Genomic DNA, 26,989 nt, shown 5'->3' on the forward strand with positions numbered 1-26,989 from the left:
TTATAGAGTTGCTAAACTGTAGTGATTAGGGTTGCGCCAGTTGGTTCAAGAACCAAATGGTTGAAATAAATGTTCTTGAACCTGGTGGTGTAGGACTTCAGGCTTCGTACCTCCTGCCAAAAGACAGCTGTGAGAATATGGCGTGGCCCGGATGGTGGAGATCTTCAATGATGGATGTTGCCTTCTTGAGGCAGCATCTCCTGCAGATAGCACCGATGGTGGGGAGGGATGTTCTCCAGATGTCCTGGTAACTTCTATTCCCCGATGAAGATCACTCCCTGCAGCAGAACCGTGCTTTGAAAACTTCTTCTCAAAAGTTATGTGACTGCTCAGCTTTCTCAAAGTGGGATAGCTTCTATGGAATATCGCATTCCCCACTTACCAGAGTTTCTTAAACACTGCACGAGACACCCAACGGAATCCAGACTGGTGGAGCAGTCAGCACAGACACTGTACTGCCCACAGACCGCTGTTTAACCCTGACTTCTGGTGGTGTCTGTGTGGAGTTTGCACGTTCTCTCTGTGGAAGGATAGGTTTCCTCTAGGTACATCAATTTCCTACCATGTTCCAAAGACCCAGTCAATTCCCCTTTAATGCATCACTCCCCAACATTTTCTACGCTACATCGACGACTGCACTGGTGCTGCTTCCTGCACCCATGCAGAGCTCAATGACTTCATCAACTTTGCCTCCAACTTCCACCTTGCCCTCAAATTTATCTGGTCCATTTCTGACAGTTCTCTCCCCTTTCTCGATCTCTGTCTCTGAAGGTAGCTTATCTACTGATGTCTATTATAAGCCAAATGACTCTCACAGCTACCTGGACGATACCTCTTCCCACCCTGTTACTTGTAAAAATGCCATCCCCTTCTCTCAATTCCTCCGTCTCCGCCGCATCTGCTCTCACGATGAGGCTTTTCCTTCCAGAATAAAGATATCCTCTTTCTTCCGTCATCTCCAACGGGATCCCACCACCAAGCACAACTTTCCCACCTCCCCCCACTTTCTGCTTTCCACAGGGATCACTCCCTACACAACTCCCTTGTCCATTCATCCCTCCACACTGATCTCCCTCCTGGCACTTATCCTTGCAAGCGGAACAGGTGCTACACCTGTCCCTACACCTCCTCCCTCACTATCATTCAGAGCCCTAAACAACCCTTCCAACTGAGGGGACTTCACCTGTGAGTCTGTTCAGGTTATCCACCGTATCCGATGCTCCTGGTGTGGCCTCCTTATATTGGTGAGGCCGATGCAGATTGTGGGACTGCTTTGTTGAGCAACTGTGCTCCGTCCTCCAGAAAAAGCAGGATTTCCCAGTGGCCACCCATTTTAATTCCACTTTCTATTTCTATTCCAACTTACTGTCACGATGAGGCCACACTCAGGTTGGAGGAGCAATACCTTATACAGCCTCGAACCTGATGGCACGAACATCGATTTCTCCAACTTTTTCTCCCCAGTCCTGATGAAGGGTCTCGGCCCGAAACGTCGACTATACTCTTTTCCATAGATCCTGCCTGGTCTGCTGAGTTCCTCCAGCATTTTGTGTGCGCTGCTTAGATTTCCAGCATCTGCAGATTTTCTCTAGTTTGTGACTGGACTCCCCTTTAACGTGGCAAAGAAAAACACTCAAAGTAGAGTGGACGAGCACGAAACTAATGGGATTGCTCCCATGGATCTGATGGGTGAATGGCCCTTCCCATGTCACAGATTGCAGCCAGTCCATAATGACCAAGGCACATCTAAGCAGGTACTGTAACCCTCTAAACCAGGGGCTCCTAACCTTTTTGATGCCATGGACCCCTACCATTAACCAGGAGGTCCAAGGACGCCAGGTTGCTCTGAACCTTTCCTAGCCATGCACCTCTCCAGGTGTCAACGTACCTACCTCAGCCATGTCCCTCCAACAGCTTGCTTCATTTACTGATCACTCTCTGCTAGGTGGAGCTAACTAACATCCATACATAACTTTTTTAAATTACATTCTTAAAGAAAGACAATCAATGGTGGACAAAAAAATCTCAGGATGTTTGTTATATCAGTATTGGGAGGCAGAATCTCGCGATTTATTTATTTGGAGATACACCTCAGAACAGGCCCTTCCAACCCTTCCAGCCATGCTGCCTGGCGACCCACCTGTTTAATCCCAGCTTAATCACAGGACAATTTACAATGGCCAATTAGTTTACAAACTGGCACGTCTTTGGAATGTGGGAGGAAACCAGAGCACGTGGGAGAACCCATAGGCCCACGGGAAGGAGCGTACAAACTCCTTACAGACAGCAGTGGAATGGAACTGTGAACTCCAGTGGCCTGAGCTGTCATAGTGTGTTATCAAGGCACCATCCACTGTAACTTCATTATTTTTACATCTTAGTCATAGTCATACTTTATTGATCCCGGGAGAAATTGGTTTTCGTTACAGTTGCTCCATAAATAATAAATAGTAATAGAACCATAAATAGTTAAATAGTAATATGTAAATTATGCCAGTAAATTATGAAATAAGTCCAGGACCAGCCTATTGGCTCAGGGTGTCTGACCCTCCAAGGGAGGAGTTGTAAAGTTTGATGGCCACAGGCAGGAATGACTTCCTATGACGCTCAGTGTTGCATCTCGGTGGAATGAGTCTCTGGCTGAATGTACTCCTGTGCCCAACAGGTACATTATGTAGTGGATGGGAGACATTGTCCAAGATGGCATGCAACTTGGACAGCATCCTCTTTTCAGACATCACCGTGAGAGAGTCCAGTTCCATCCCCACAACATCACTGGCCTTACGAATGAGTTTGTTGATTCTGTTGGTGTCTGCCAGCCTGGTGTCTTGCTCTGTCCTGCAGCTATAAAACAACGTTTCACAACATATCAAGGTAATAAACCTGATTCTGAATCGGTGCCTCAGATCGCTTCAGTCCAGGCCTTCCATCACACCAGACTTGAGCATCTTCTATTCAAACCGATGCGTTACACTATCGGGCAAATAAACTCAAGTGAACTAACACACATAAAAGTTGCTGGTGAACGCAGCAGGCCAGGCAGCATCTCTAGGAAGAGGTGCAGTCGACTTTTCAGGCCGAGACCCTTCGTCAGGACTTCGTCAAGTGAACTAATTTACATTCTATTGTCCCTGATGCAATAGGACCCCATCACCCAGGACATGCCCTCTTCTCATTGCTACCATCAGGGAAGAGGTACAGGAGCCTGAAGACCCACACTCAACGTTTCAGGAACAGCTTCTTCCCCTCCACCAGCAGATTTCTGAACGGTCCATGAACACCACCTCACTTTTTGCTCTCCTTCTGCACTATTTAATTTTGTATGCATTCATTTATAGTAACTTTTTTATGCATTGCACTGTTTTGCTGTGACAAGACAACAAATTTCACAATAAATTTCCACCTACATTACTTGCTCTTGCAGAAGTGTGGCTCCAGGCCAACGTCCCGTGCACCATCAGACTTCAAGCTATGCCACTCAGGGATTGTGCTAATGTTAGTTTTGTGACTGTTATAGTAACTGTGTGTGTTGTGGGCGACTGTTCTTGTAACTACGAGTGCTGTGGCTGACTGTTGTCGTAACTACGTGAGTTGTGGCCGACTGTTGTCGTAACTACGTGTGCTGTGGCTGACTGTTGTCGTAACCACGTGTGTTGTGGGTGACTGTTGTCGTAACTGTGTGTGTTGTGGGTGACTGTTATCGTAACTACGTGTGCTCTGGGTGACTGTATGTACTGTGTTTTGCCCCTTGGTTCCAGAGGAACAGTGTTGAATTTAGTTTTGTTTGGTCATGTATGGTTGAATGACAATTAAACTTGAACTCCATATGTCGGTGATAATAAACCCAATTCTGATTTAATCGATCTCATCATGGCCCTTGCACTTTGTCTATCTGCTCTGCACTTTCTCTGTAACTGAAACACTTTATTCTCATTCTGTTTTCCTTCTTACAGCCTCAGTGTACTTATCTGAATGATCAGCCTAGATAGCTTGCTGGGAAAAGCTTTTCACGCTATCTTGGTACATTGCGTCAATAATAAGCCAATTCCAGGTCATCTCCAAGAAGAGACGAGTGGAATTTAAAAGTTCCTCCTTGATGCCAAGTATTTACTCTGTTCCAAGACTGGATCATTCGTTTGTTATGTGCCACGTCATATGACGTAGGCCAGCATGGTCTCATGTCTGTGATTTTTGTTGGCAAATTTTTCTACAGAAGTGGTATGCCATTGCCTTTTTCTAGGCAGCATCTTATCAAGACAGGTGACCCCATCAATTGTCAATACTCTTCAGAGATTGTCTGCCTGGCGTCAGTGGTCGCATAACCAGGACTTGTGATCTGCACCGGCTGCTCGTACGACCATTTACCACCTGCTCCCATGGCTTCATGTGATCGGGGTGGGGGTCTAAGTGGGTGCTACACTTTACCCAAGGGTGACCTGCAGGCTAGCGAAGGGAAGGAGCACCTCACAATTTCTATCTCCACCCCACCACCCACTAAAAATGGAACACAGCAGGAAATAACAAATTGAGTGTGTATAGATTCAGAAGCTTTAGAAACTTTATTATGCTATGGATCATTAAGCACAGGGGTCGTGGACCAATGCTCCCTCTAAGGTAGGTGTGCGCGTGTGGTGTGCGCACGTGTGGGTGTAGGGGGGGGCGTGTGTATACACACATATGCATACATCTGTTGCTACTAGTGCACAAAGGAGTTTAAACTGTGTACAAAAGGTTGTCACCCTCTACCTCGTTGGCATATGAAGTACATTTCACGATCGTACACAATCACATTTCCTTTTCCAGTTTCTAATGCAGACGGTGTTGACAACGTGGAGTTTGAAGTGATTGGTCTGCAGATTTTAGAACTGGCTTATTTATACTGTTTTTATTGAAGTAATTATTGATTCACTATGTTGAATTGCAAAGAAGCAAAGGGCGCGAAGCGCAAAAGAACTGCTACTTTATTTAAAGCGGAATGGCTTGACCGAACAGTGGAAACTACTGCACTGAAAGTTCATGAGGTCAAGAACGTGCAGCTACGAGAAATATTTGTGTACAATACAGAAACTGGCGCTACCTGCGTGTATTGTCGTGACGCAATAGTTGCCGGAGAATTTTCAAGTGGGAAGAAGTAGAGTGATATTTGGAAACTTCACTTTTTAAAGCATCATTTAGCAAGTAAATCACAAATGGACGGTGTGCAAAATCTCCAGCGAGAAAATTCTTCATTACCTGCTACAGGCCTGCTACGCATGTTCTGTGAGAGTAAAGATGAATGAGGGCAAAAATGATCAAACACTGAGGAGACCAAAGTCCTTATTGACAGTGATTTGCTAGCTGTTATAATCTATATACAAAACTCAGTGCACACATGTTGTCACTGGGCAAAAAATTGCACAGCACAAGATTTTTGTGCACACTGGTCGTTACAAATTAGAGGCAACATTGCTGTGGGCCCCAGGTTGGAAAGCCCTGCTTTACAAACTTCAGCTTTACCACTGGGAATTCTTTATAGCAAATTTAACATGAACAATTTCTTTATCAAGAGATGAAATGGATCTTTTTATTAATGTATCTTTAAGGACAAGAGGCAATTCCATTTACCTGGAGTAACCGTTGCAAACACAGCGACTGTCCACTTTTAGCAGCGAGATGTAACACACTTCGTCCTGCAAGATAAAGAGAAATAAAATGGGTAACAGCTGAGACTCGGACACAAGGTGGGCTCTATTTCAATGAGTTCTTTTACAACAGTGCTACCATTGAAAGTACCACCAGAATTTTTCGAGGAATGGTTATATGGGCTTCTTCAGTATTCGCTGTAGGGCAAGTGGGCAACAGGTGACAAGCGGGCATAGACCATAGACAGTTACAGTGCAGACACCACCAATCATCCCATTGCACCCATAACGACGAGTAGTGTAGACCAGCAGACCCCAACCACTGGGCCGCGGACCGGTACCAGGTTGCAAAGCATGTGCTACCGGGCCGCGAGGAAACGATATGAGTCAGCTGCACCTTTCCTCATTCCCTGTCACGCACTGTTGAACTTGAACATAGGGTTGCCAACTGTCCTGTATTTGCCGGGACATCCTGTATATTGGGCTAAATTAGTTTGTCCCATACCGGACCACCCTTGTCCCATATTTCCCCCGCTAAAGTAGAGCGTTCCTATGAAACCTTTCGTGCCGAAACGGTGTAAAGCGAAGAAGCAATTACCATTAATTTATATGGTAAAACTTTTTGAGCGTTCCCAGACCCAAAAAATAACTCTTTTTGAGCGTTCCCAGACCCAAAAAATAACTTACCAAATCATACCAAATAACACATAAAACCTAAAATAACTCTAACATATAGTAAAAGCAGGAATGATATGATAAATACACAGCCTATATACAGTAGAAATAACGTATGTACAGTGCAGTCAGGTGGATTAAGCCAAAACTGATTTGTGGAAAAAAAAATCGGCACGTACGCACATGCGCACACAGGTGCCCGCACAAGGCTTCATGGTCATGGTAGTCTTTCTCAGGGCAAACACAAGTGTCCCGGCAACACACACAAAAACTGCTGGTGAACGCAGCAGGCCAGGCAGCATCTACAGGAAGAGGTACAGTCGACATTTCGGGCTGGGACCCTTCGTCAGGATTTGACTGCTACTTTTGTCCCTTATTTGGGAGTGAGAAAGTTGGCAACCCTAACTGTAAAAGACATGTTGAGGTGAGTTTAACCCTACTTGAACAAACACCACCACCCGCACCCCCCCCCCCAACCGGTTGGCCGGTCCACAAGAATATTGTCAATATTAAACCGGTCCGCGGTGCAAAAAAGGTTGGGGACCCCTGGTGTAGACCATGACACAGGAGCAAAACTAGGACACGTGACCCTCCGAGTGTTCTCCACCATTCCACCATGGCTGATTTATTATCCCTCTCAACTCCCTTCTCCAACAGTGCTCCCCCACTATAGGAAACGTTCTCTCCATCGCTACTTCATCGAGGCCATTCAATAGATCACTGAACCCGGGTCGCTGGTACTGTAAAGCGTTGTGCTAACCACTATGCTACTGTACTTGCTGCCTTTAGTCAATAATATTTACTGTGGGAACTAGGTCCCCAAGCACCACTACCGTGGAGCGGCACTGTAGCAGTGGTTAGCGCAACGCTTTACGGTGCCGGCAGCTGGGGTTCAATTCCAGCCACTGTCTGTAAGGAGTTTGCACGCTCTCCCCATAACCGCATGGGTTTCCTCCAGGTGCTCTGGTTTCCTCCCACATTCCAAAGATGTACCAATTTGTATGGTGTACGGGTCACATGGGTACAATTAGGAGCATGGCTGGTTCGGCTGTTACTGTGCTGCATCTCTACGTTAAGAACTGAAAACAATATTAAAGCTGCTCCCCAGTTTCAGATGACAGAGGATCTGACAGACTCACTGCTGCCTGTACGTTCCCCCCATGACTGCGTGGGTTTCCCCCGGGTGCTCCGGTTACCTCCGACAGTCCAAAGATGTACCGGCTGGTGGGTTAATTGTCCCACGGTTAGGCTGGGGTTAAATCAGTGATTGCTGGCAGTGCGGCTCGAAAGGCCGGGAGGGCCCATTCCATGCTGTATTTCAATTAAAAAATAAATCTGGGCTGCGTGCCCAATGCAGCAGCTGAGGTCTTCACACTCAGAATTTTGTCCTCCTGGCAATAAGGCCAATGCCCTATCTGCTCGCTCCAGCTCACATGAAACTGCCTTGCCTACTGCTGTGAAGAGCAGAGGAACTTTCAGACATCTTGTCCAATATGTACCCTTCAAATCAACAACAGGTTACGATCTTGTTGTTGATTCCGAGGGCTTGCTGTAAACAAAATTCCTAAATTACTACTTCATTAGCTGTAAGGGGTTAGAGATAATCCAAGAATGGAAAAGGTAGTTTCAACACACACACCAACTGCTGGAGGAATTCAGCAGGTCAGGCAGCATCTCTGGAGGGATATGAACTGTCAACATTTCAGGCGAGACCCTTCATCAGGACAAAAACATCAGCTGTACATTCGCTTCTGCCCAACCTGAGCTCCTCCAGTATTTCATGTGTGTTGCTCTGGATTTCCAGCATCTTTAATGTCATTGGCACAGAGGTCTCTCCTTTCCTCCTTATGCCCTGGTTCACGTGCCGGTTACATGTTCAGTCCCAACCCACTGGTGCAAGCTTCATGAGTGCAATTATTACAAACCGGTACTCAAACACAAGGCATTGGTTTGTCACCAGCATCTCCAGGCAAGAGGAAATTAAACTTTCCTCCAAAACAAGAAACTGAGGGAAGTGTGCTGACTTAGCAAACAACAGGGAGGCAAGATATGGATTAATGTCAATATATCCAGCTCCTAATTACAGCCTATTGGCAAAAGTGTGTGTGCATGGGGAGGGTTGGGGGGGCGGTGGGAAAAGAAGAGTCTGTGGGTTCTCGAGTGGGGTGAGCTTGAATAAACACCGCTTCGAACTGTAACATCGAAACAGCAATCTGTTCGTCTCCCCTCTCGCTGTGGAATGGACGACATCTTTGTTGGTGAGAGAGGGTGGGCCTGTGGCATGTAGGACCGTTGGGTGAACTGCTGGATATTTGTTGGACTGCAGACCATGGTCTCTCTCTGAGAGGGTTGATGCTTTGCTGCTGCTTGCGTGTGGGAGGGGAAGGAGGGCTTTGGGGTTCGAACATTTTTCTGTCATTCGTTCTTTGGGGTTTTTCTTCTGCTTCGTGGATGTCCGTGAAGAGTAAGAATTTCAGGCTGTGTACTGTACACATTCTCTGATATTAAATAGAAGGTTTGAACCAATTGGAGATTTAATGATTTCTCATAAGCTTATGGAGGAGAAGGAAGTATAACCAAACATTACCTTTACAACATTAATGAGGAAACAAGCCATGAGAAGCCCAGGAACACAATCCACTGAGACTGGGACCGTTGGACCAATCCATAAATTAACCTAAACAGGCATTACTGAATATAATGAGGCACAGCACCACAACATACATGGAAGAGGTGCAACAATCCCAACCGAGCTTTGGTCAGGCTACACTTGGAATGCGATGTGCGTTTCTGCTCGCTTTATTAGAGGAAGCATGTGGATGCTTCAGACAGAGAGCAGAAGATGTTTACCAGGATACTGTCTGGATTAGAGGGCATCACCTACACGACTGTGCAAATGACTTCGGCATATATGTAGCTGAAGAGCCTAAGACTTGTTGACTGTACTGGTATTTGCCGACGTGCAGCAGAGTCTGTAAATCTGGCGGGAGCAAAGGATGTTGGGGATGGCGAGGACGGAGCACCGTGGGAGAGTGTACAGATCTTCTCTTACAGACTTTTGCATAATACTGCATAAGGAGATGTTGGACAAATTTGAGTTTTTTCCTCTGGCGAGGAGGCAACTCTATCATTCCAGGGATGAACGTTCAACATACTTACACATTCTTTCCTCCCATAAATCAGCGATGAACTAACTGTGGGATTTAGGGCCTCACAAGTATGAAAGGACACCGGAATTAGACACAGACTCAGGAAACTCGGATGCAAGTGGTTTGAGCGTTGAGGGTTGTAATGTAGATGTTAACTGGTCAGTTAATGTGATCTCAGAAACGAGTGGCACCAAATAAAAGGGCCTGAGGGGAGCCTCGCCACAAAGAACATCACAGCCACGGGAGCAGGTACTGGATGGTCATACGAGCAGCCGGGGCATGTCACAAATCCTGGTTATGCGACCACTGACACCAGGCAGACAATCTCTGAAGAGTATTGATAATGGCTGGGGTTACCCGTCTTGTCACTGCCCAGAAGGCAATGGGAAACCACTTCTTCAGAAAAATTTGACAAGAACAATCATAGTCATGGAAAGACCATGATTGCCCACATCATACGACACGGCATGGCACATAATGATGATGTCATAAGACATAGCACATAAACATGATGATAACCTCTGACACGTCCCCTATACTTACCTCCAAACACCTTAAAACTCATTTCGGCCATTTCCATCCTGGGTAAAAGTTTCTGGCTGTCCACTCTATCGATGCCTTTTATCATCTTGTACACCTCTACCAAGTCACCTCTCATCCTCCTTCACTCCAAAGAGAAAAGCCCTAGCTCACTCAACCTATCGTCATAAGACATGCTCTCCAATCCAGGCAGCATTCTGGTAAATTTCCTCTACACTCTCTAAAGATTTCTCCTTTTGCTACAGAACTGAACACAATATTCTGACTGTGGTCTAACCAGGATTTTATAGACAGGCAACACTATGTCGCAGCTCTTGAACTAAATCCCTCCACACCATACACCACCTTAAACAGCCTATCAAATTGCACTGCAATTTTGAGGGATCTATGGACGTGGACTCCAGTCCCTCTCCTCCACGCTGCTAAGATTTCTACCAGCAACCCTGTAAAAGCAATGGCAGCAAAATGAGCAGGGAATGGTGGTGGAGTGGTTTAGTTATCAGACTGGGCACCCAGAGGTTGGGTTAAAATCTCACCCCGGCCACTGATTAGTTTAAATTCAGGCAATCCCTGGGAAGAAAACCTCTGCCAATAACAGAGACCAAGAAGAATCACTTGATTGAAATTTTTAAAATTGTCTCACTGATCTTCACGGAAAGCTGCAAGGCATCGGACTGCAGACCACAGAGGACAGTAAAAACTGGTGAAAGGGTCATCGGGGTCTCCCTTCCGCCATTCATGACATTTACCGGGAGCGTTGTATATGAACAGCCTGAGCATTGTTGATGATCCCAACCACCCATCCCACTATCTCTTTGACTCAGGAACAGAAGCATCAGGACTAGGACCGTCAGACTGGGTAACAGCTTCTTCCCTCAGACCACCAGGCGAATTAACACCCTGCCACCACCAAAGTCTCCTCACCAGGACAGCAAGCTGTTTACTGCACTGTTGACTGTTTACCCATTCTGCACACTAATGCATTTTGAATGATAATTATTTGAGGTAATATTTTATGTGCTGTGTGTGATTACATGCTTTGTGGATACACCATGGTCTGTAAGAGCGTTGCTTCATTAGATTGTAAACGTGTACAGTCAGTTGACAATAAGCCTGAACCTGAACTTGAATATCCCTTCCTCTTCTGGCCTGACCAATATGTGACTGCAAGCCCTGCAAAATCATTTATTATTTCTCTTACTTTGTTCTTTTTGTATTTGCAGAGTTTGTTGGCTTCTGCACTCCGGTTGAATGCCCAAGTTGGCGGTCTTTCATTGATTCTGTTATGGTTTCACTTGAGTATGGTCACAAGAAAACTTCCATAATAAATCTACTTTGACCTTTAACCAGTACAGGATTAATGAGGGGGACTGGAGAAAGAAATAACACATCCACATACTGAAAGTAAATTAACTTATCACAGTATTTGCCTTTCCAGTGAGTACAGATGCACAAAGTGCTAAGGATTCAGAGAACACCACAACTGAGGGATCAGCTGCCTGAACAAAACGGGTCTCTCAGAAATATTACAATGAACAGCCCAACCCATACATTTCTAGACTGCCTACCCAAAGGAGTGAAATACTTCTCACAGGAGTTAATTTTTTATTTTTTATATTTGTTTGGCAATACAGCACAGTCTGTCCTTCCAGCTGCACCGCCCCATCAGCCCCTGACAACTCCGATTAACCCCAACCTAACCACAGGACAATTTACAATGACCAATGCGCCCACTCGGTACATCTTTGGACTGTGGGAGGAAACCGGAGCACCCGGGGGAAACTCGTACAGGGACTGCTCACCGACAGCATCAACGCCGGTGCCCCGAGCTGTTAAAAGTGTCGCGCTAACCGCTACGGTGGCGCCCAGTTATGGTTCACCGTAACTGCTAAGTTTGTTCCTACGAGTAAAACAGACCTTTATTCCATGGAGTAGTTTGGAAAGAACCGCCCAGTGAGTTGGCTACAGATAGTTTGACAAGAACTAACGGGGTCACGTTTGCAACTTCTATCCCACTCCTTTGGGTGGGAGCTCTTGAGCTACTACGGTCTCAGGACATTTCAGACCAGAATTAGCGTCTCTGGAATACTCTACTACTAGAGATATCTCAGCCATTGGGAACTGAGACCAACAGGTTTCTAGACACTAGAGGAAATCAGGATTTTGGGGCAGAGCTAAAAAACTTTTTATTTAGAGATACAGCATGGAAACGGGCTTTTCTGACCCAATGAGGCTGTGCTGCTCAATTGACTACATAACCCACCAACGCCACTTAACCTACCGACATTCTTTCGAACATGGGGGAAACCGGAGCGCCCGGAGGATACTGACACGGTGACGGGGAGAAGGTACAAACACTTTACAGACTGCAGTGGAACTGAATCCAGGTTGCAGATGCTGTAATGAAGTCACACGAACTGCCACACTTCCGTGCTGCCCCGGTAGAGTTCAGGTCCTACAGAATGGCAAGGTTTACTTGAGGGTCAAATGGCCCAACTTGAACCTTTGCAAAATACCGGTAACCTGCAAACTGACAATTTGGGATGCTGAATCAGAGCACAATATATCTTACTATACATACCATTTATTACAAATTACTGCAATTTGCACATTGCACATTCAGACGGAGACGTAATGTAAAGATTTTTACTCCTCGTGTATGTGAAGGATGTAAGAAATAAAGTCAATTCAGTTTTCCCCAGAGCTCTCACTGAGAATATGAAACAAAGCACATTCCGGCACAGAAACAGGCCCTTCGCAATGGCTGCACACAACATGACACCAAATCATTCCTGCTCGACACAATCCATACTCCTGCACATTCATCTACAAACCTCCAACACCACGGGCATATCTGCTTCCACCACCACACGTTCCAGGCACAAACCCCACTTTCTGGGTAAAATATTTGCCCCAAACGTCTCCTCAAAACTTCCCCCTCCCTCACCTTACATGTACGTCGCCTAGTATTTGATATTTCTACCCTGGGGGAAGCATTCCGATTGCCCATCCCGTCTACACCTCATTATACCAACTTTGATCATGTCTCCCGCTCGGCCTCCAATGCGCCAGAGAACACAGAAGGAAGCATTACCTGCAGCGTCCGTTGCCGCGACGTCGACACCGTGGGAGAGCATCGCATTAATGCAGGGGACATCTCCTTTCGCTGCTGCAATGTGGAAGCTGAAAGAGAAGGAAGGCGAAAGGAAAATTAGGCTCATGTTACAGGTGACTTCCTCGGAATATTCCGCCTGAACACCAGACTCCTACCCTGGAACTGCTCTAACTTTACACCTATAAGACCATAAGACATAGTTGCAGACTGTGGTCATTCAGCTGAATGAGTCTGTCCGTCGATTTGTTTTCCCCCTCAACCCCATTCTCAAGCCTTCTCCCTGTAACCTCTGAAGCTCTTACTAATCAAGAAACTATCAAGCTCTGCTTTAACTATACCCATAGCTGTCCATGGCAATGAATTCCACAGATTCCCCACCCTCTGGCTAAAGAAATTCCTCCTCATCTCTGTTCTAAAAGGATGTCCTTCTGTTCTAAGGCTTTGCCCTCTGGTCCTACATTCCCGTACTACTGAAAGCGTCCTCTCCACATTCACTCTGTCCAGGCCTTTCAATATTCAATCACAAACAAGCGACGATCTTTTGTGCATGTTGCTTTCGATATTCGATAAGTTTCAATGAGACTCCCCCTCCCCCATTTTTAAAAAATTCTTTCTTCTGTTTTTTTTTCAAAGCAGACATACAAATGGCCACAACAATAACAGTGGAGTTAAGATTAAAGATTAGATTTATTTGTCACATGTACATCAAAACATACAGTTAAATGTGTCATTTGTGTCAATGGCCGACACAATCCACGCTTCTGGCACCAACAGAGCTCCCCGTAGCTTACTCGTCCTAACCTGCCCGTATCTGGAAAGTGCGAGGAAACGGGAACGTCCAAAGGAAACTCACACAGAGGAAAGATTAAAGATGGTGCGTAAACCATGGGGACATTCTGTGAGCTGCCAACTCAATATTTATTTATTATTACTATTTCTTTCTTTATTTGCAGAGCTTGTCATCTTCTGCACGCTGGTTGAACGCCCAAGTTGGGCAGCCTTTCATTGATTATGTTATGGCTATTATTTTATAGATTGAGTATGCCCACAAGAAAATGAAGCTTAGAGTTGTATATGGTGACATATGTATTTTGATGAGTAAATTTACCCTGAACTTTGAGAACGTACAAACTCCTTGCAGACAGGAGCGGGAGAGGAATCCCTATCATTGGCACTGAAAACTGCTACGCTACGGTGCTACCTGCGGTTACACTAACTGCTATGCTCCCGTCTCGCTGAGTACTGCGAACGGTACTAACGGTCGAGAAGCACGTGCGCAAATCTGACAACAGCAGCTGGAACAAAACCTACACTACAACACCAGCAGATGATCTGTCCTAAGCCCGACACAGAGATACAATCAGCTCAAGAATCCTTATTCACTTAGGAAGTTTAGCTTGTCACTGGACACTAACAAACTCGATAGACGCGCTGTTGAAAGTGTCCCGACTGGTTGCCTTGTGCTCTGGTACGGAAATTCAGACGTGCAGGAACAGAAGCAGCTACGGGAGTAGAAGATTCTGCCCAATCAGTACTGTGCAAAAGTCTTAGGTGCATATTTAAAGCTCGGGTCCCTAGGACTTTTGCACAGTACTGTATTTGTCAACGTGGAGCGGAGAGCCAGTTTGAATATCTAGCAGGAGCAAAGGATGTTGGAAATGACGAGGGTGGAGTGCGGTGGGAGGGGTGTGGGACAAGTGGCAGCGAAGGAGTACCAGGGGCAGGGAGCGGTGTGGGTGCAGACACACCCAGCCCTGAGACACCAGGCAAGGTCATTTGATTCCAAACAATTGATTTATTGATCATTACAGAATGTCTCTCTGGTGTTCCCCTCTCCCTTCCCCTTTTCCCAACCACGATTCCCCTCTCCCTGCCCTCTTCCCACTCTCAGTCCACAATAGAGTCCCATATCAGAATCAGGTTTGTCATCACTCACATATGTCATGAAAGTTGTGTTTTTTCCCGACGGCAGTACAGTGCAATACAAAATTGCTACAGTACAGTACCGTGCAAAAGTTTTAGGCACCCTAACTACATAGGTACTGAAAAGCTTTGCACAGTCCGCATCCCATCATTGGCAGCAACTGCAGGAGGTGCTGCCCCAAGGCGGCAACATCCATCACTCCAAGATTCCCAGCGTCCAGGCCATGGCAACATTCCACAGCTCCCAACCAGGCACAAGGAAGCCTGCAGTCCGACTCCACCAGGTTGAAGAACAGCTGCACTTCAATCATTTGGCTCTTGAACCAATGAGCAAACCCTAATCGATACAGTTCAGCAACATTGTGAACACTTTCATCCCTTTGCACAAAATTATGGACTTTGTCCTGACCGCTTTTTCTTGTGAAAATTGTGTACAACACATGTGTTATGTTTCTCTTGTGGATGGCGCTCTGGCCCCTGCTGTACTGCACCTGCCCACCCATGAACTTGTGCAGTCGACAAACTTGACTTTTTATTTTTTCTTTAAAGCTACAAGTGGAATTGTTCTAGTACTTCAAAAGTTTTGTCTTTCATAACATTTTTAACTTTTGTTAATGGCTCTGAACTTGAGAGGTTTTTGGAAAGAATGTTTTTGACAGGTTTGACAGCCAGCGGTGGAATGTTATTCAATGTTGGGTGTGTGCAGCAGGGATGTTGGGATCTGGGATGAGATCACTTAGAATAGGGAAGCAAGGAGGACTTTTAGGCATCGGGCAGAGTGCACTTGTAGAATTGTGAGCAGTTCTGGGGCCCCATATCTAAGAAAAGATGTGCTAGCATTGGACAGGGTCCAGAGGTGGTGTCTGAGAATGAATCCAGGAATGAAGGTGTTAACATATGAAGATCATTTGATGGTTGTGGTTTAGAAGAATTGGAAAAGGGTGCAGATTTCATCGAAACGTACTTAATATTGAAAGGCCTAGATAGGGTGTATGTAGAGAGGATTTTTCCAACAGTGGGAGAGTCTGGGAACAGAGAGGAGGCCTTTAGAACAGAGATGAGGAGAATTTTCTTTAGCCAAAGGATGGAGAATCTGAGGAATTCATTGCCACATACTTCATTGGAGACCAAGTCACTGCATATATTTAAAGAGGACACTGAATCTCAAGGTTCTTGATGAGTAATGGTGTCAAAGGTTACAGAGAGAAGGCAAGAGAATGGAGTTGAGAGGGACAATAAATCAGCCATGATGGAATGGCAAAGCAGACTCGATGGACTGGATGATCTACAGCACTGTGCAAAAGTCTGAGGAACATTTGTATAACTAGGACACCCGAAACTTTTGGCTGCATTTCTCATGGGCTGCATCAGTGTCTGGTATGGGGGGGGGGGGGGTGCGGCTACTGCACAGGACCAAAAGAAGTTGCAGAGGGTTGTAAATTTAGTCTGCTCCATCTTGGGTACTAGCCTACACAGTACTCAGGACATCTTCAAGGAGCAGTGTCTCAGAAAGGAAGCATCCATTATTAAGGACCTCCAGCACCCAGGGCACGTCCTTTTCTCACTGTTACCATCAGGTAGGAGATACAGAAGCTGAAGGCACACGCTCAGCGATTCAGGAACAGCTTCTTCTCCTCTGCCATCCGATTTCTAAATGGACATTGAACCCCTGGAAACTACCTCACTTTTTTAATTCCTGTTTTTGCACGATTTTTAATCTATAATTAATTTACTTATTTGTTAGCTCATTATTTTATTGTGTTTTTTTTTCTTCTTCTATATTATGTATTGTATTGAACTGCTGCTGCTAAGTTAACAAATTTCACGACACATGCCAATGATAATAAACCCAATTCTGACTCTGGGATAATGTTACTACTTTGTACTACTGCAAAAAAACGCCAATTTCATGACATGTGAATGATAAACCCGATTCTGATATGGGTCTCTATTGTGGATGGAGATGGGGAAGGGGGCAGAGAGAGGGGAATCATGGTTGGAAAAAGGGGAAGGGAGAGGGGAGGGAGTGGGAAGCACCAGAGAGACATTCTGTAATGATCAATAAACTGATTGTTTGGAATCAAAATGACTTGGCCTGGTGTCTCAGGGCTGGGTGTGCTGGAATGTGCGCACACATCCCACACCTCCAACCACCCATCCCCGCCCTTAGCACCCCTTCTCTGCCACCTTTCCCACAACCCCCCCGCGGCACTCCACCCTCGCCATTCCCAACAACCTTCGCTTCCGCCAGATTTACAAACTCGCTCTCCACTCCACATTGATAAATACAGTACTGTGTAAAAGTCTCAGGCACATATATACTTTTGCACAGTACTCTAACTCTGCTCCTGTGTCTCATGCCTGTGTGTGGGGGTAGGGAGGGGGAGATGGGGAGAAGCTTACTGCTTCATCCCTGCTGGATTTTGTAGCACATGAACAAACTTTCTCCTAAGCACAGCCAAAAATAAACTCCTAAGAATCCAAACTGAAACTGATACATTGAATAATGTCAGCATTACTTAGGGAAGCTCAACTAATTAACTTTCAGCTGTATCGTATGTTAACAGGGCCAGTAACAGACAAGCATCTAAAAGAATCAGAATCAGGTTTAATAAAACTGGCTTTGGTCGTGAAATTTGTTGTTATGTAGCAGCAGTACATATTATTATAAATTACAACTTCAATATATAACTAATGCAAGAAAGCAAGGTTGGTGAGGTAGTGCTCACGGGTTCATTTTCATAATTAGGAATGTGATGGAGGTTAGGACTTTATTCCTTGGAACGAAGAAGATTGAGGGGAGATTTGAAAGAAGTATACAAATTTATGAGGGGTATAGACAGGTAAGTGCAAGGCAGCTTTTTCCACTGAAGTTGGGTGGGACTACACCCAGGGGTCATGGGTTAAGGGTGCAAGGTAAAAAGTTTAAGGGGAACATGAGGGGAAACTTCTTCACTCAGAGGACAGTGAGAGTGTGGAATGAGCTGCCAGCACAAGTGGTGCATGCAAGTTCGATTTCAATGGTTAAGAGAAGTTTGGATAGGTACACGGATGGTCGGGGTGGGGAGGGCAGTGGTCCTGGTGCAGGTCGACGGGAGTAGGCAGTATAAATGGTTCAACATGGACGTGATGAGCAGAAAGGCCTGGTTCTGTGCTGTATTCTTCTACTTTATGACAGTAAGAGGCTGTTCCTGAAGCATTGAGTGTGTGTTTCCGGGCACCTGGACCTCCTCCCTGGGTGGGTGCAATGAGAAGAGGGCATGTCCTGGGTGACGGGCATCCTCATTAAGTACATATATCTCTGGATCATTGAGTGCCAGCCTTCAGGCTCTTGTACCCCCTTCCTGATGGTAGCAATGAGAAGAGGGCATGTCCTGGGCAATGGGCGTCCCCATGGGTGGATGCCATCCTTTTGAGCCATCACCTTTTGACGATGTCCTCAATGGGGAGATGTGCTCATAACAGAACTGGTTGAGTTCACAGCCCCCACCCCCCGCAGCTGTTTCTGATCCTGTGCATTGGTGGCTCCATTTCAGACAGTGACGCAACCACTTCTCCACCGTACATCAGGATCAGGATAGCATTTAACATCCCTGGCTTATGTCCTGAAATTTGTTGTTTTGTGGCAGCAGTACATTGCAATACACAATAAAACTGTAAGTTAAAGTGTGTGTGTGTGTGTGTGTGTGTGTGTGTGTGTATGTATGTGTGTATGTATGTGTGTATGTATGTGTGTATGTATGTGTGTGTGTATGTATATATATATGTATCTCTGGATCTTTGAGTGCCTGCCTTCAGGCTCCTGTACCTCCTTCCTGATGATAGCAATGAGAAGATGGCATGTCCTGGGTCCTTAATGATGGACCACCACCTCTGCGAGGCATCGCTCCTTGCAGATGCCCAGGATGCTGTGGTGGCTAGTGCCCATGACGGAGCTGACTGATTTTACAACACCCCTCAGTTTATTTCAATGCATAAGACAAAGGAGCAGAAGTTGGCCATTTGGCCCATCGAGTCTGCTCCGCCATTTTATCATGAGCTGATCCATTCTCCCATTTAGTCCCGCTCCCCTGCCTTCTCATCATAACCCTTAGTGCCCTGGTTACTCAGATACCTATCAATCTCTGCCTTAAATACACCCAATGACTTGGCCTCCACTGCCGCCCGTGCATCAAATTCCATAGATTCACCACCCTCTGACTAAAAAAATTTCTTCGCATTTCTGTTCTGAATGGGCGCCCTTCAATCCTTAAGTCATGCCCTCTCGTACTAGACTCACCCACCATGGGAAACAATTTTGCCACATCCACTCTGTCCATGCCTTTCAACATTCGAAATGTTTCTAAGAGGTTAGAACTCCAAGGAATATAGTCCAAGAGCGGACAAACGTTCCTCATATGTTAACCCTCTCATTCCCGGAATCATTCTAGTGAATCTTCTCTGTACCCTCTCCAACGTCAGCACATCCTTTCTTAAATATGGAGACCAAAACTGCCCACAGTACTCCAACATGAGGAATTCTGCAGATGTCCTGACGAAAGGTCCCGGCCCGAAACGTCGACTGTACCTCTTCCTAGAGATGCTGCCTGGCCTGCTGCGTTCACCAGCAACTTTGATGTGTGTTGCACAGTACTCCAAGTGAGGTCTCACAAGCGCCTTATAGAGCCTCAGCATCACATCCCTGCTCCTATACTCTATTCCTCCAGAAATAATGCCAACATTGCATTTGCCTTCTTCACCACTGACTCAACCTGGAGGTTAACCTTAAGGGTATCCTGCACGAGGACTCCCAAGTCCCGTTGCATCTCAGAACTTTGAATTCTCTCCCCATATAAATAATAGTCTGCCTGTTTATTTATTCTGCCAAAGTGCATAACCATACACTTTCCAACATTTGCCACTTCTTTGCCCATTCTCCCAATCTATCCAAGTCTCTCTGCTGACTCTTTGTTTCCTCAGCACTACCAGCTCCTCCACCTATCTTTATATCATCAGCAAACTTAGCCACAAAGCCATCTATTCCATAATCCAAATCGTTGATGTACAACGTAAAAAGAAGTGGCCCCAACTCAGACCCCTGTGGAACACCACTGGTAACCGGCAGCCAACCAGAATAGGATCCCTTTATTCCCACTCTGTTTCCTGCCAATCAGCCAACGCTCTATCCACGTATGTAACTTTTCCGTAATTCCATGAGCTCTTATCTTGTTAAGCAGCCTCATGTGTGGCACCTTGTCAAAGACCTTCTGAAAATCCAAATACACAACATCCACTGCCTCTCCTGTGCAGAGTCTTCCTGTCCACCGTACACACGGTGACGCAGCCAGTTAGAACGCTCTCCACGGTACATCTGTAGAAATTTGCAATCATCTTTGGTGACACACCAAATCTACTCAAACTCCTAATGAAATGCAGTCAGTTGTAGCACAGTTGAGCTCTCCATTGGAACAAATTCTTTCAAGATTTACAATGCAATAAATCATTTTTAATTTTCTGCTCAGTTTAATTAAATTGAGCAGAAACTATACTTTTGCAGTTGCCTCTGGACATTTAAATCAATGCACTAATGCCCAAAGCAAAACAGCACTGTCTTTGACAAAAAAAAATCCATTTACAAATAATGATGAAGTTCTGCTGATTGTTAAAGTGAGGCAGAAAAGTTACTAGTCAAGTTAATGTACAATCAGTGACCTTGTTATCAGGTACAGGAGTGGAACCCGGTCTGGTCTACTGTTGCCGTAGCCCATCCACTCCAAGGTTCGATGGGTTCTGTATTCAGAGATGCTCTTCTGCACACCACTGTTGCAATGTGTGCTTATTTGAGATGCAGAGGGGCTTGGGAGTCCTTGTGCAGAACACCCTGAAGGTTAACTTGCAGGTTGAGTCAGCGGTGAGGAAGGCAAATGCCATGTTAGCATTCATTTCAAGAAGTCCAGAATACAAGAGCAAGGATGCGATGCTGAGGCACTGGTAAGGCCTCACTTTGATACTGTGAACAGTTCTGGGCCCCTCATCTTAGAAAAGATGTGCTGGCACTGCAGAGGGCCCAGAGGAGGTTCACAAGGATGAGTTATCATACCAGGAACATTTGATGGCTCTGGGTCTGTACTCGCTGGAATTCAGAAGAATGAGGGATGATCTCATTGAAACCTTTCGAATGTTGAAAAGCCTAGACAGAGTAGATGTGGAAAAGATGCTTCCCATGGTGGGAGGGTCTAGGACAAGAGGGCACAGCCTCAGGATAGAGGGGTACCCTTTCAAAACAGAGATGCGGAAAAATTTCCTTAGCCAAAGGGTGGTGAATTTGTGGAATTTGTTGCCACATGCAGCTGTGGAGGCCAGGTCGTTGGGTGTATTTAAAGCAGAGATTGACAGGTTAATCTTGATTGAACATGGCATCAAAGGTTACGGGGAGAAGGCCGGGAACTGGGGTTGAGGAGAAGAAAAAAGGATCAGCCATGATTGGATGGCCAGATGGCCTAATTCTGCTCCTTTGTCTTGTGGTCTCATTGAATAATTAAAAATCGTGCAAAAGAAAACCAGAAATAAATATATATTTTAAAAGTGAGGTAGTGTCCAAGGGTTCAATGTCCATTTAGGAATCGGATGGCAGAGGGGAAGAAGCTGTTCCTGAATCGCTGAGTGTGTGTCTTCAAGCTTCCATACCTCCTACCTGATGGTAACAGTGAGAAAAGGGCGTGCCCTGGGTGCTGGAGGTCCTTAATAATGGACACTGCCTTTCTGAGACACCGATCCTTAAAGATGTCCTGGGTACTTTGTAGGCTAGTGCCCAAGATGAAGCTGACTAGATTTACAACCTTCTGTTGCTTCTGTTGGTCCTGTGCGGTAGCACGCCCCCCCCCCCCAATACCAGACATTGATGCAAACCTGTCACAATGCTCTCCATGAAATAAAGACAATACACCCCTTCAAACTGTGTGTTTGGACATCTCTTGTCATACCTTTTTGTGAAGCTCAGTGTTGGCTTTTGTTTAACAGTGCTCCTGAGATGATTTCAGGTCAGTGCACCACATCAAAGATGCTGAAGTGGTACTTTACCTTTTCCCCACAGAGCCTGAGGCATTGTTCAGTGTCCCTCCGATCACAGAGACTCCGTCATCAAGCAAACTGATTTTAATAACAATCCATTTCTATTGTCAGAGTCAATGGCTTTCTGTTGAGAATAATTCAAGTGGTTGTTTTTCTATTAACTGCTTTTGATCTCCGAGGACTACAGGTGCACTAACAGGATGTGCAGATTTGGAAGTGATCATCACAACTAAGCCCCTGTCATCAACAAATCCGGACCAGAATTAAAGAGATGCTAGGTCAATAAGGTAAAGTGAACTTTCTTCATATTCATCGCCATCACGTGCCATGCCATATAACGTTGGCGATCATAAGACACAGGAGCAGAATTAGGCCATTTGGTCCATCGAGTCTGCTCTGCCATTTCATCATGGCTGATCCATTTTCCTCTCAGCCCCAATCTCCTGCCTTCTTCCCGTATCCCTTCATGCCCTGACTAATCAGAAATCCAGAAACATACCCAATGATTTGGTCTCCACGGCTACCTGTGGCGAAAGATTCACCACTCTCTCACTAAAGAAATTGCTCATCGCCATTTGAAAAGGACGCCCCTCTATTCTGAGTCTGTGTCCATTGGTCTTTGACTCCCCCACCATAGGAAGCATCACCTCCACATTCACCCTATCGAGGCCCTTCACAATTGAATAGGTTTCATTGATAACCCCTCATTCTTCTGACCTCTGGCTCCAAACTTCCCCAATTAACTGGCAAACTATAATACTGCTTGGCATCTAATAACGTGACTTAGAAACCTGGTGGGACATTGATAACTACCAATAGGTTGGAAAATTTGCTAATTCAGCACCAAATCCCCAATTTGTTGTCTTCCAACCTATAGGCCCTCCCCCCAGGTTACAAACACCCAACTAATAGACACAAGAGGTTCTGCACAGATGCTGGAAACGCAGAACACACACAGAGCAGAAGGACCTCATACAGAATTCAAAGTTCTGAGATGCAACGGGACTTGGGAGTCCTCATGCAGGATACCCTTAAGGTTAACCTGCAGGTTGAGTCAGTAGTGAAGAAGGTGAATGCAATGTTGGCATTCATTTCTAGAGGAATGGAGTATAGGAGCAGGGATGTGATGTTGAGGCTCTATAAGGTGCTGGTGAGACCTCACTTGGAGTACTGTGGGCAGTTTTGGTCTCCTTATTTAAGAAAGGATGTGCTGACGTTGGAGAGGGTACAGAGAAGATTCACTAGAATGATTCCGGGAATGAAAGGGTTAACATATGAGGAACATTTGTCCGCTCTTAAACTGTATTCCTTGGAGTTTAGAAGAATGAGGGGAGACCTCACAGAAACATTTCGAATGTTGAAAGGCATGGACAGAGTAGATGCGGCAAAGTTGTTTCCCATGATGGGGGAGTCTAGTCCGAGAGGGCATGACTTAAGGATTGAAGGGCGCCCATTCAGAACAGAAATGCGAAGAAATTTTTTTAGCGAGAGGGTGGTGAATCTATGGAATTTGTTGCCATGGGTGGCAGTGGAGGCCAAGTCACTTGGTGTATTTAAGGCAGAGATTGATAGGTATCTGAGTAGCCAGGGCATCAAAGGTTATGGTGAGAAGGCGGGGGAGTGGGACTAAATGGGAGAATGGATCAGCTCATGATAAAATGGTGGAGCAGACTTGATGGGCCAAATGGCCGACTTCTGCTCCTTTGTCTTAGTGGTCTTATGGACCTCAGCATCTTCTGGCAGGTGTGAGCATGATATTTCTCTGTGCCTTCCCTCCCCACCATTACCCCACCCCCCAGATGAACACAATTTAAGAGCAGGGTCAAACGGAGCACTGAGTAGACCCACTCATTCCATCACTAAGGCCGGCCGGTGGCTGCTCTTCCTGGACTTGCTCGCTCTCCCATCATTGCTGTTTCAGTAAGACCAAGGAACTGGTTGTGGATTTCCGGAAGGGGAAGTCGAGAGAACGCATACCCAGCCTCGTCCAGTGATCAGCAAATGGTGAGCAGTTTCCAATTCTTGGGCATCAACATCTCTAAAGATCTATCCTGGGCCCAACATATTGAGGCGATTATGAAGAAGTTATGCCAGCAGCTACATTTCATTTGGAGTTTGAGGAGATTTGTTATGTCACCAAAGTCCATAGCAAATTTCTACAGATGTACCATGGAGAGCATTCTAACTGGCCACATCGCTGTCAGGTATGGAGGGGTCACTACACAGGATCATTAAAAAGCTGCAGTGGGTTATAAATTCAGCCATTTCCATCACAAGGACAAGTCATCCCACCATCGAAAACATCAAGGTTGTTGGGGTCTCCCTACCTTCTGTCCAAGACCTCTTTCAGAGTCGATGCCTCCAGAAGACACGGTACATCATTAAAGACCCTTCACACCCTCTCCATGAACTGTTTGTTCTTCTGCCATCAGGCAAACGTTACAGGAGCATCAAAACTAAAACCACAAGGCGACTAAACAGCTTCCTCCCACAGGCAGTCAGACTGCTAAATAGCTGCTCTACCTGACTCTGCTTTGGACACTTTTAACTTGCACTGGACACTTATAACTTGATTTTAACTGACATGTGGCTGTTGTGTTTTACTATTTATTGTTACGTTTATTATTTAGTGTTGCGTTTGTTATGTTATGATTGCACTGCCGCTGAGAAACGCTGTCTCATTCTGCCCTGCAGAGCTGATATACAGTTAGAATGACAATAAAGTTTTTTGAATCTTGAATCTTTGAATCTTCAAAAGGCAATGCCCCCAAAAAGCAACATCCATCAAAGAAGACCCCCACCCCCCCCCAACCACCCAGGCCAGGCCCTCCTCTCATTACTACCATCAGAGAGGAGGTACAGGAGACTGAAGGCACACACTCAGTGTTTTAGGAACAGCGACTTTCCCTCTGCCATCAGATTTCTGAACGGTCCATGTACACTACTTCACTATTTTGCTCTTTTTGCTTTGCCTTTTTAAAAAATATTTTTGTATAATAATATTTTTACATCAAAATTCACAAAATATTTCAATGATATAGATTAATTCCATTATGTGTATTATTCTAGTAAGGATTTATTGAGTATGCCCACAAGAAAATGAATCTCAGGGTTCTATATGGTGCATATGTACTTCGATAATAAATTTACTTTCAACTTTCATTCTGATTCCTATGATCCTTTCCCACTCTGAATATCGACCTCCTTCCAGTAAATTTTCCCCCTCCCTCTCCCCTCTTCTATTCCTCATTCTAGCCTCTTACCTCATCTTACCTGCCTATCACCTCCCCCTAGGTCCTCTCCTCCTCCTCTTTCTCCTATGGTCCACTCTCCTCTCCCAGTCAGATAGCTTCCCCTCCAGCCCTTTACCTTTCCAATCCACCTGGCTTCAATTATCACCTTCCAACTATCCTCCTTTCCCCTCCCCCCCCCCAACTTCTTATTCTGGCATCTATCCTCCTCCCTTTCCAGTCCTGAAGAAGGGTTTCGGCCCGAAATGTCGACTTTTATTCATTTCCATTGACGCTGCCTGGCCTGCTGAGTTCCTCCAGCATTTTGTGTGTGTTGCTCTGGGTTTCCAGCATCTGCAGAATCTCTTGTTTATCCTTTCCCACTAACTGTCTTCGCATATCACCGACTTATGGGCAGGAATGCTGCCGCAATATGGGGGAAACGTCTCTATAACAAAGTTTTCGCTTCAATGAGACTGACCCCCGGTTAGGAGGGTGAAACCGGAAATGCTGATTTTAAAGTGGGACCAGGAGTGACAGTGGGAGCAGGACACTTACGCAGATCTGCCCTCCGCATCCAGCTTGGTCGGGGTAACCCCTCTCTTCGCCAGCACTGACGTGACTTTGTCCACATCTCCCTTTTCCACCGCCTTCAGCAAACGGTCATCATATTTGCTCCAGTCCAATGTCTGCATTTAAAAAGAAGCAAAAATACCACGTGAAGTAACGATGCAAACATGTCCCCTTAACTCTATAATAAGGGGAGCCTTCCTCGTATTTCGGCACATTATACCGCAACATTTGTTGCATCCAATCAGAGCAGGAATCTGACACGGGCATGTTTTACAACACACAGACACTCTGCAAAATGTTAACTGATAGGCACATACCATCCCAGTCAACAGGAGTTGATTTCAATTTAATTTAAGTTTTTATATACATTTCTTACTGTAACAACAAATTACACAAGTCACTGTCACTGATCTCGGTACACTCGGTAGTGTGGAGGAGCAGAGGGATCTCAGGGTACATGTCCACAGATCCCTGAAAGTTGCCTCACAGGTGGATAGGGTAGTTAGGAAAGCTTATGGGGTGTTAGCTTTCATAAGTCGAGGGATAGAGTTTAAGTGTCGCGATGTAATGATGCAGCTCTATAAAACCTGGTTAGGCCACACTTGGAGTACTGTTTCCAGTTCTGGTCACCTCACTATAGGAAGGATGTGGAAGCATTGGAAAGGGTACAGAGGAGATTTACCAGGATGCTGCCCGGTTTAGAGAGTATGCATTATGATCAGAGATTAAGGGAGCTAGGGCTTTACTCTTTGGAGAGAAGGAGGATGAGAGGAGACATGATAGAGGTGTACAAGATAATAAGAGGAATAGATAGAGTGGATAGCCAGCGCCTCTTCCCCAGGGCACCACTGCTCAATACAAGAGGACATGGCTTTAAGGTAAGGGGTGGGAAGTTCAAGGGGGATATTAGAGGAAGGTTTTTTACTCAGAGAGTGGTTGGTGCGTGGAATGCACTGCCTGAGTCAGTGGTGGAGGCAGATACACTCGTGAAGTTTAAGAGACTACTAGACAGGTATATGGAGGAATTCAAGGTGGGGGCTTATATGGGAGGCAGGGTTTGAGGGTCGGCACAACATTGTGGGCCTGTACTATTCTATGTTCTATGACGACCAA

General features: G+C 45.7%; 1 protein-coding gene across 5 annotated transcripts in view; it reads right to left on the reverse strand.

The window, feature by feature from the left end:
- LOC134355786 (uveal autoantigen with coiled-coil domains and ankyrin repeats-like) overlaps window positions 1–26,989 on the reverse strand; it is a 195,030-nt gene that overhangs the window by 68,699 nt on the left and 99,342 nt on the right. For all 5 annotated transcript variants that reach the window (XM_063066198.1, XM_063066197.1, XM_063066195.1 and 2 more), the window contains exons 2-4: window positions 25,862–25,992; window positions 13,080–13,168; window positions 5,605–5,669 (exon numbers count right to left, since the gene is read on the reverse strand). In XM_063066198.1, the coding sequence (XP_062922268.1) occupies window positions 5,605–5,669; window positions 13,080–13,168; window positions 25,862–25,992 (285 nt within the window). The remainder of the gene's footprint in view (window positions 1–5,604; window positions 5,670–13,079; window positions 13,169–25,861; window positions 25,993–26,989) is intronic.

The sequence above is a fragment of the Mobula hypostoma genome, chromosome 13 (genome assembly GCF_963921235.1).
Source record: "Mobula hypostoma chromosome 13, sMobHyp1.1, whole genome shotgun sequence".
Taxonomy (NCBI): domain Eukaryota; kingdom Metazoa; phylum Chordata; class Chondrichthyes; order Myliobatiformes; family Myliobatidae; genus Mobula; species Mobula hypostoma.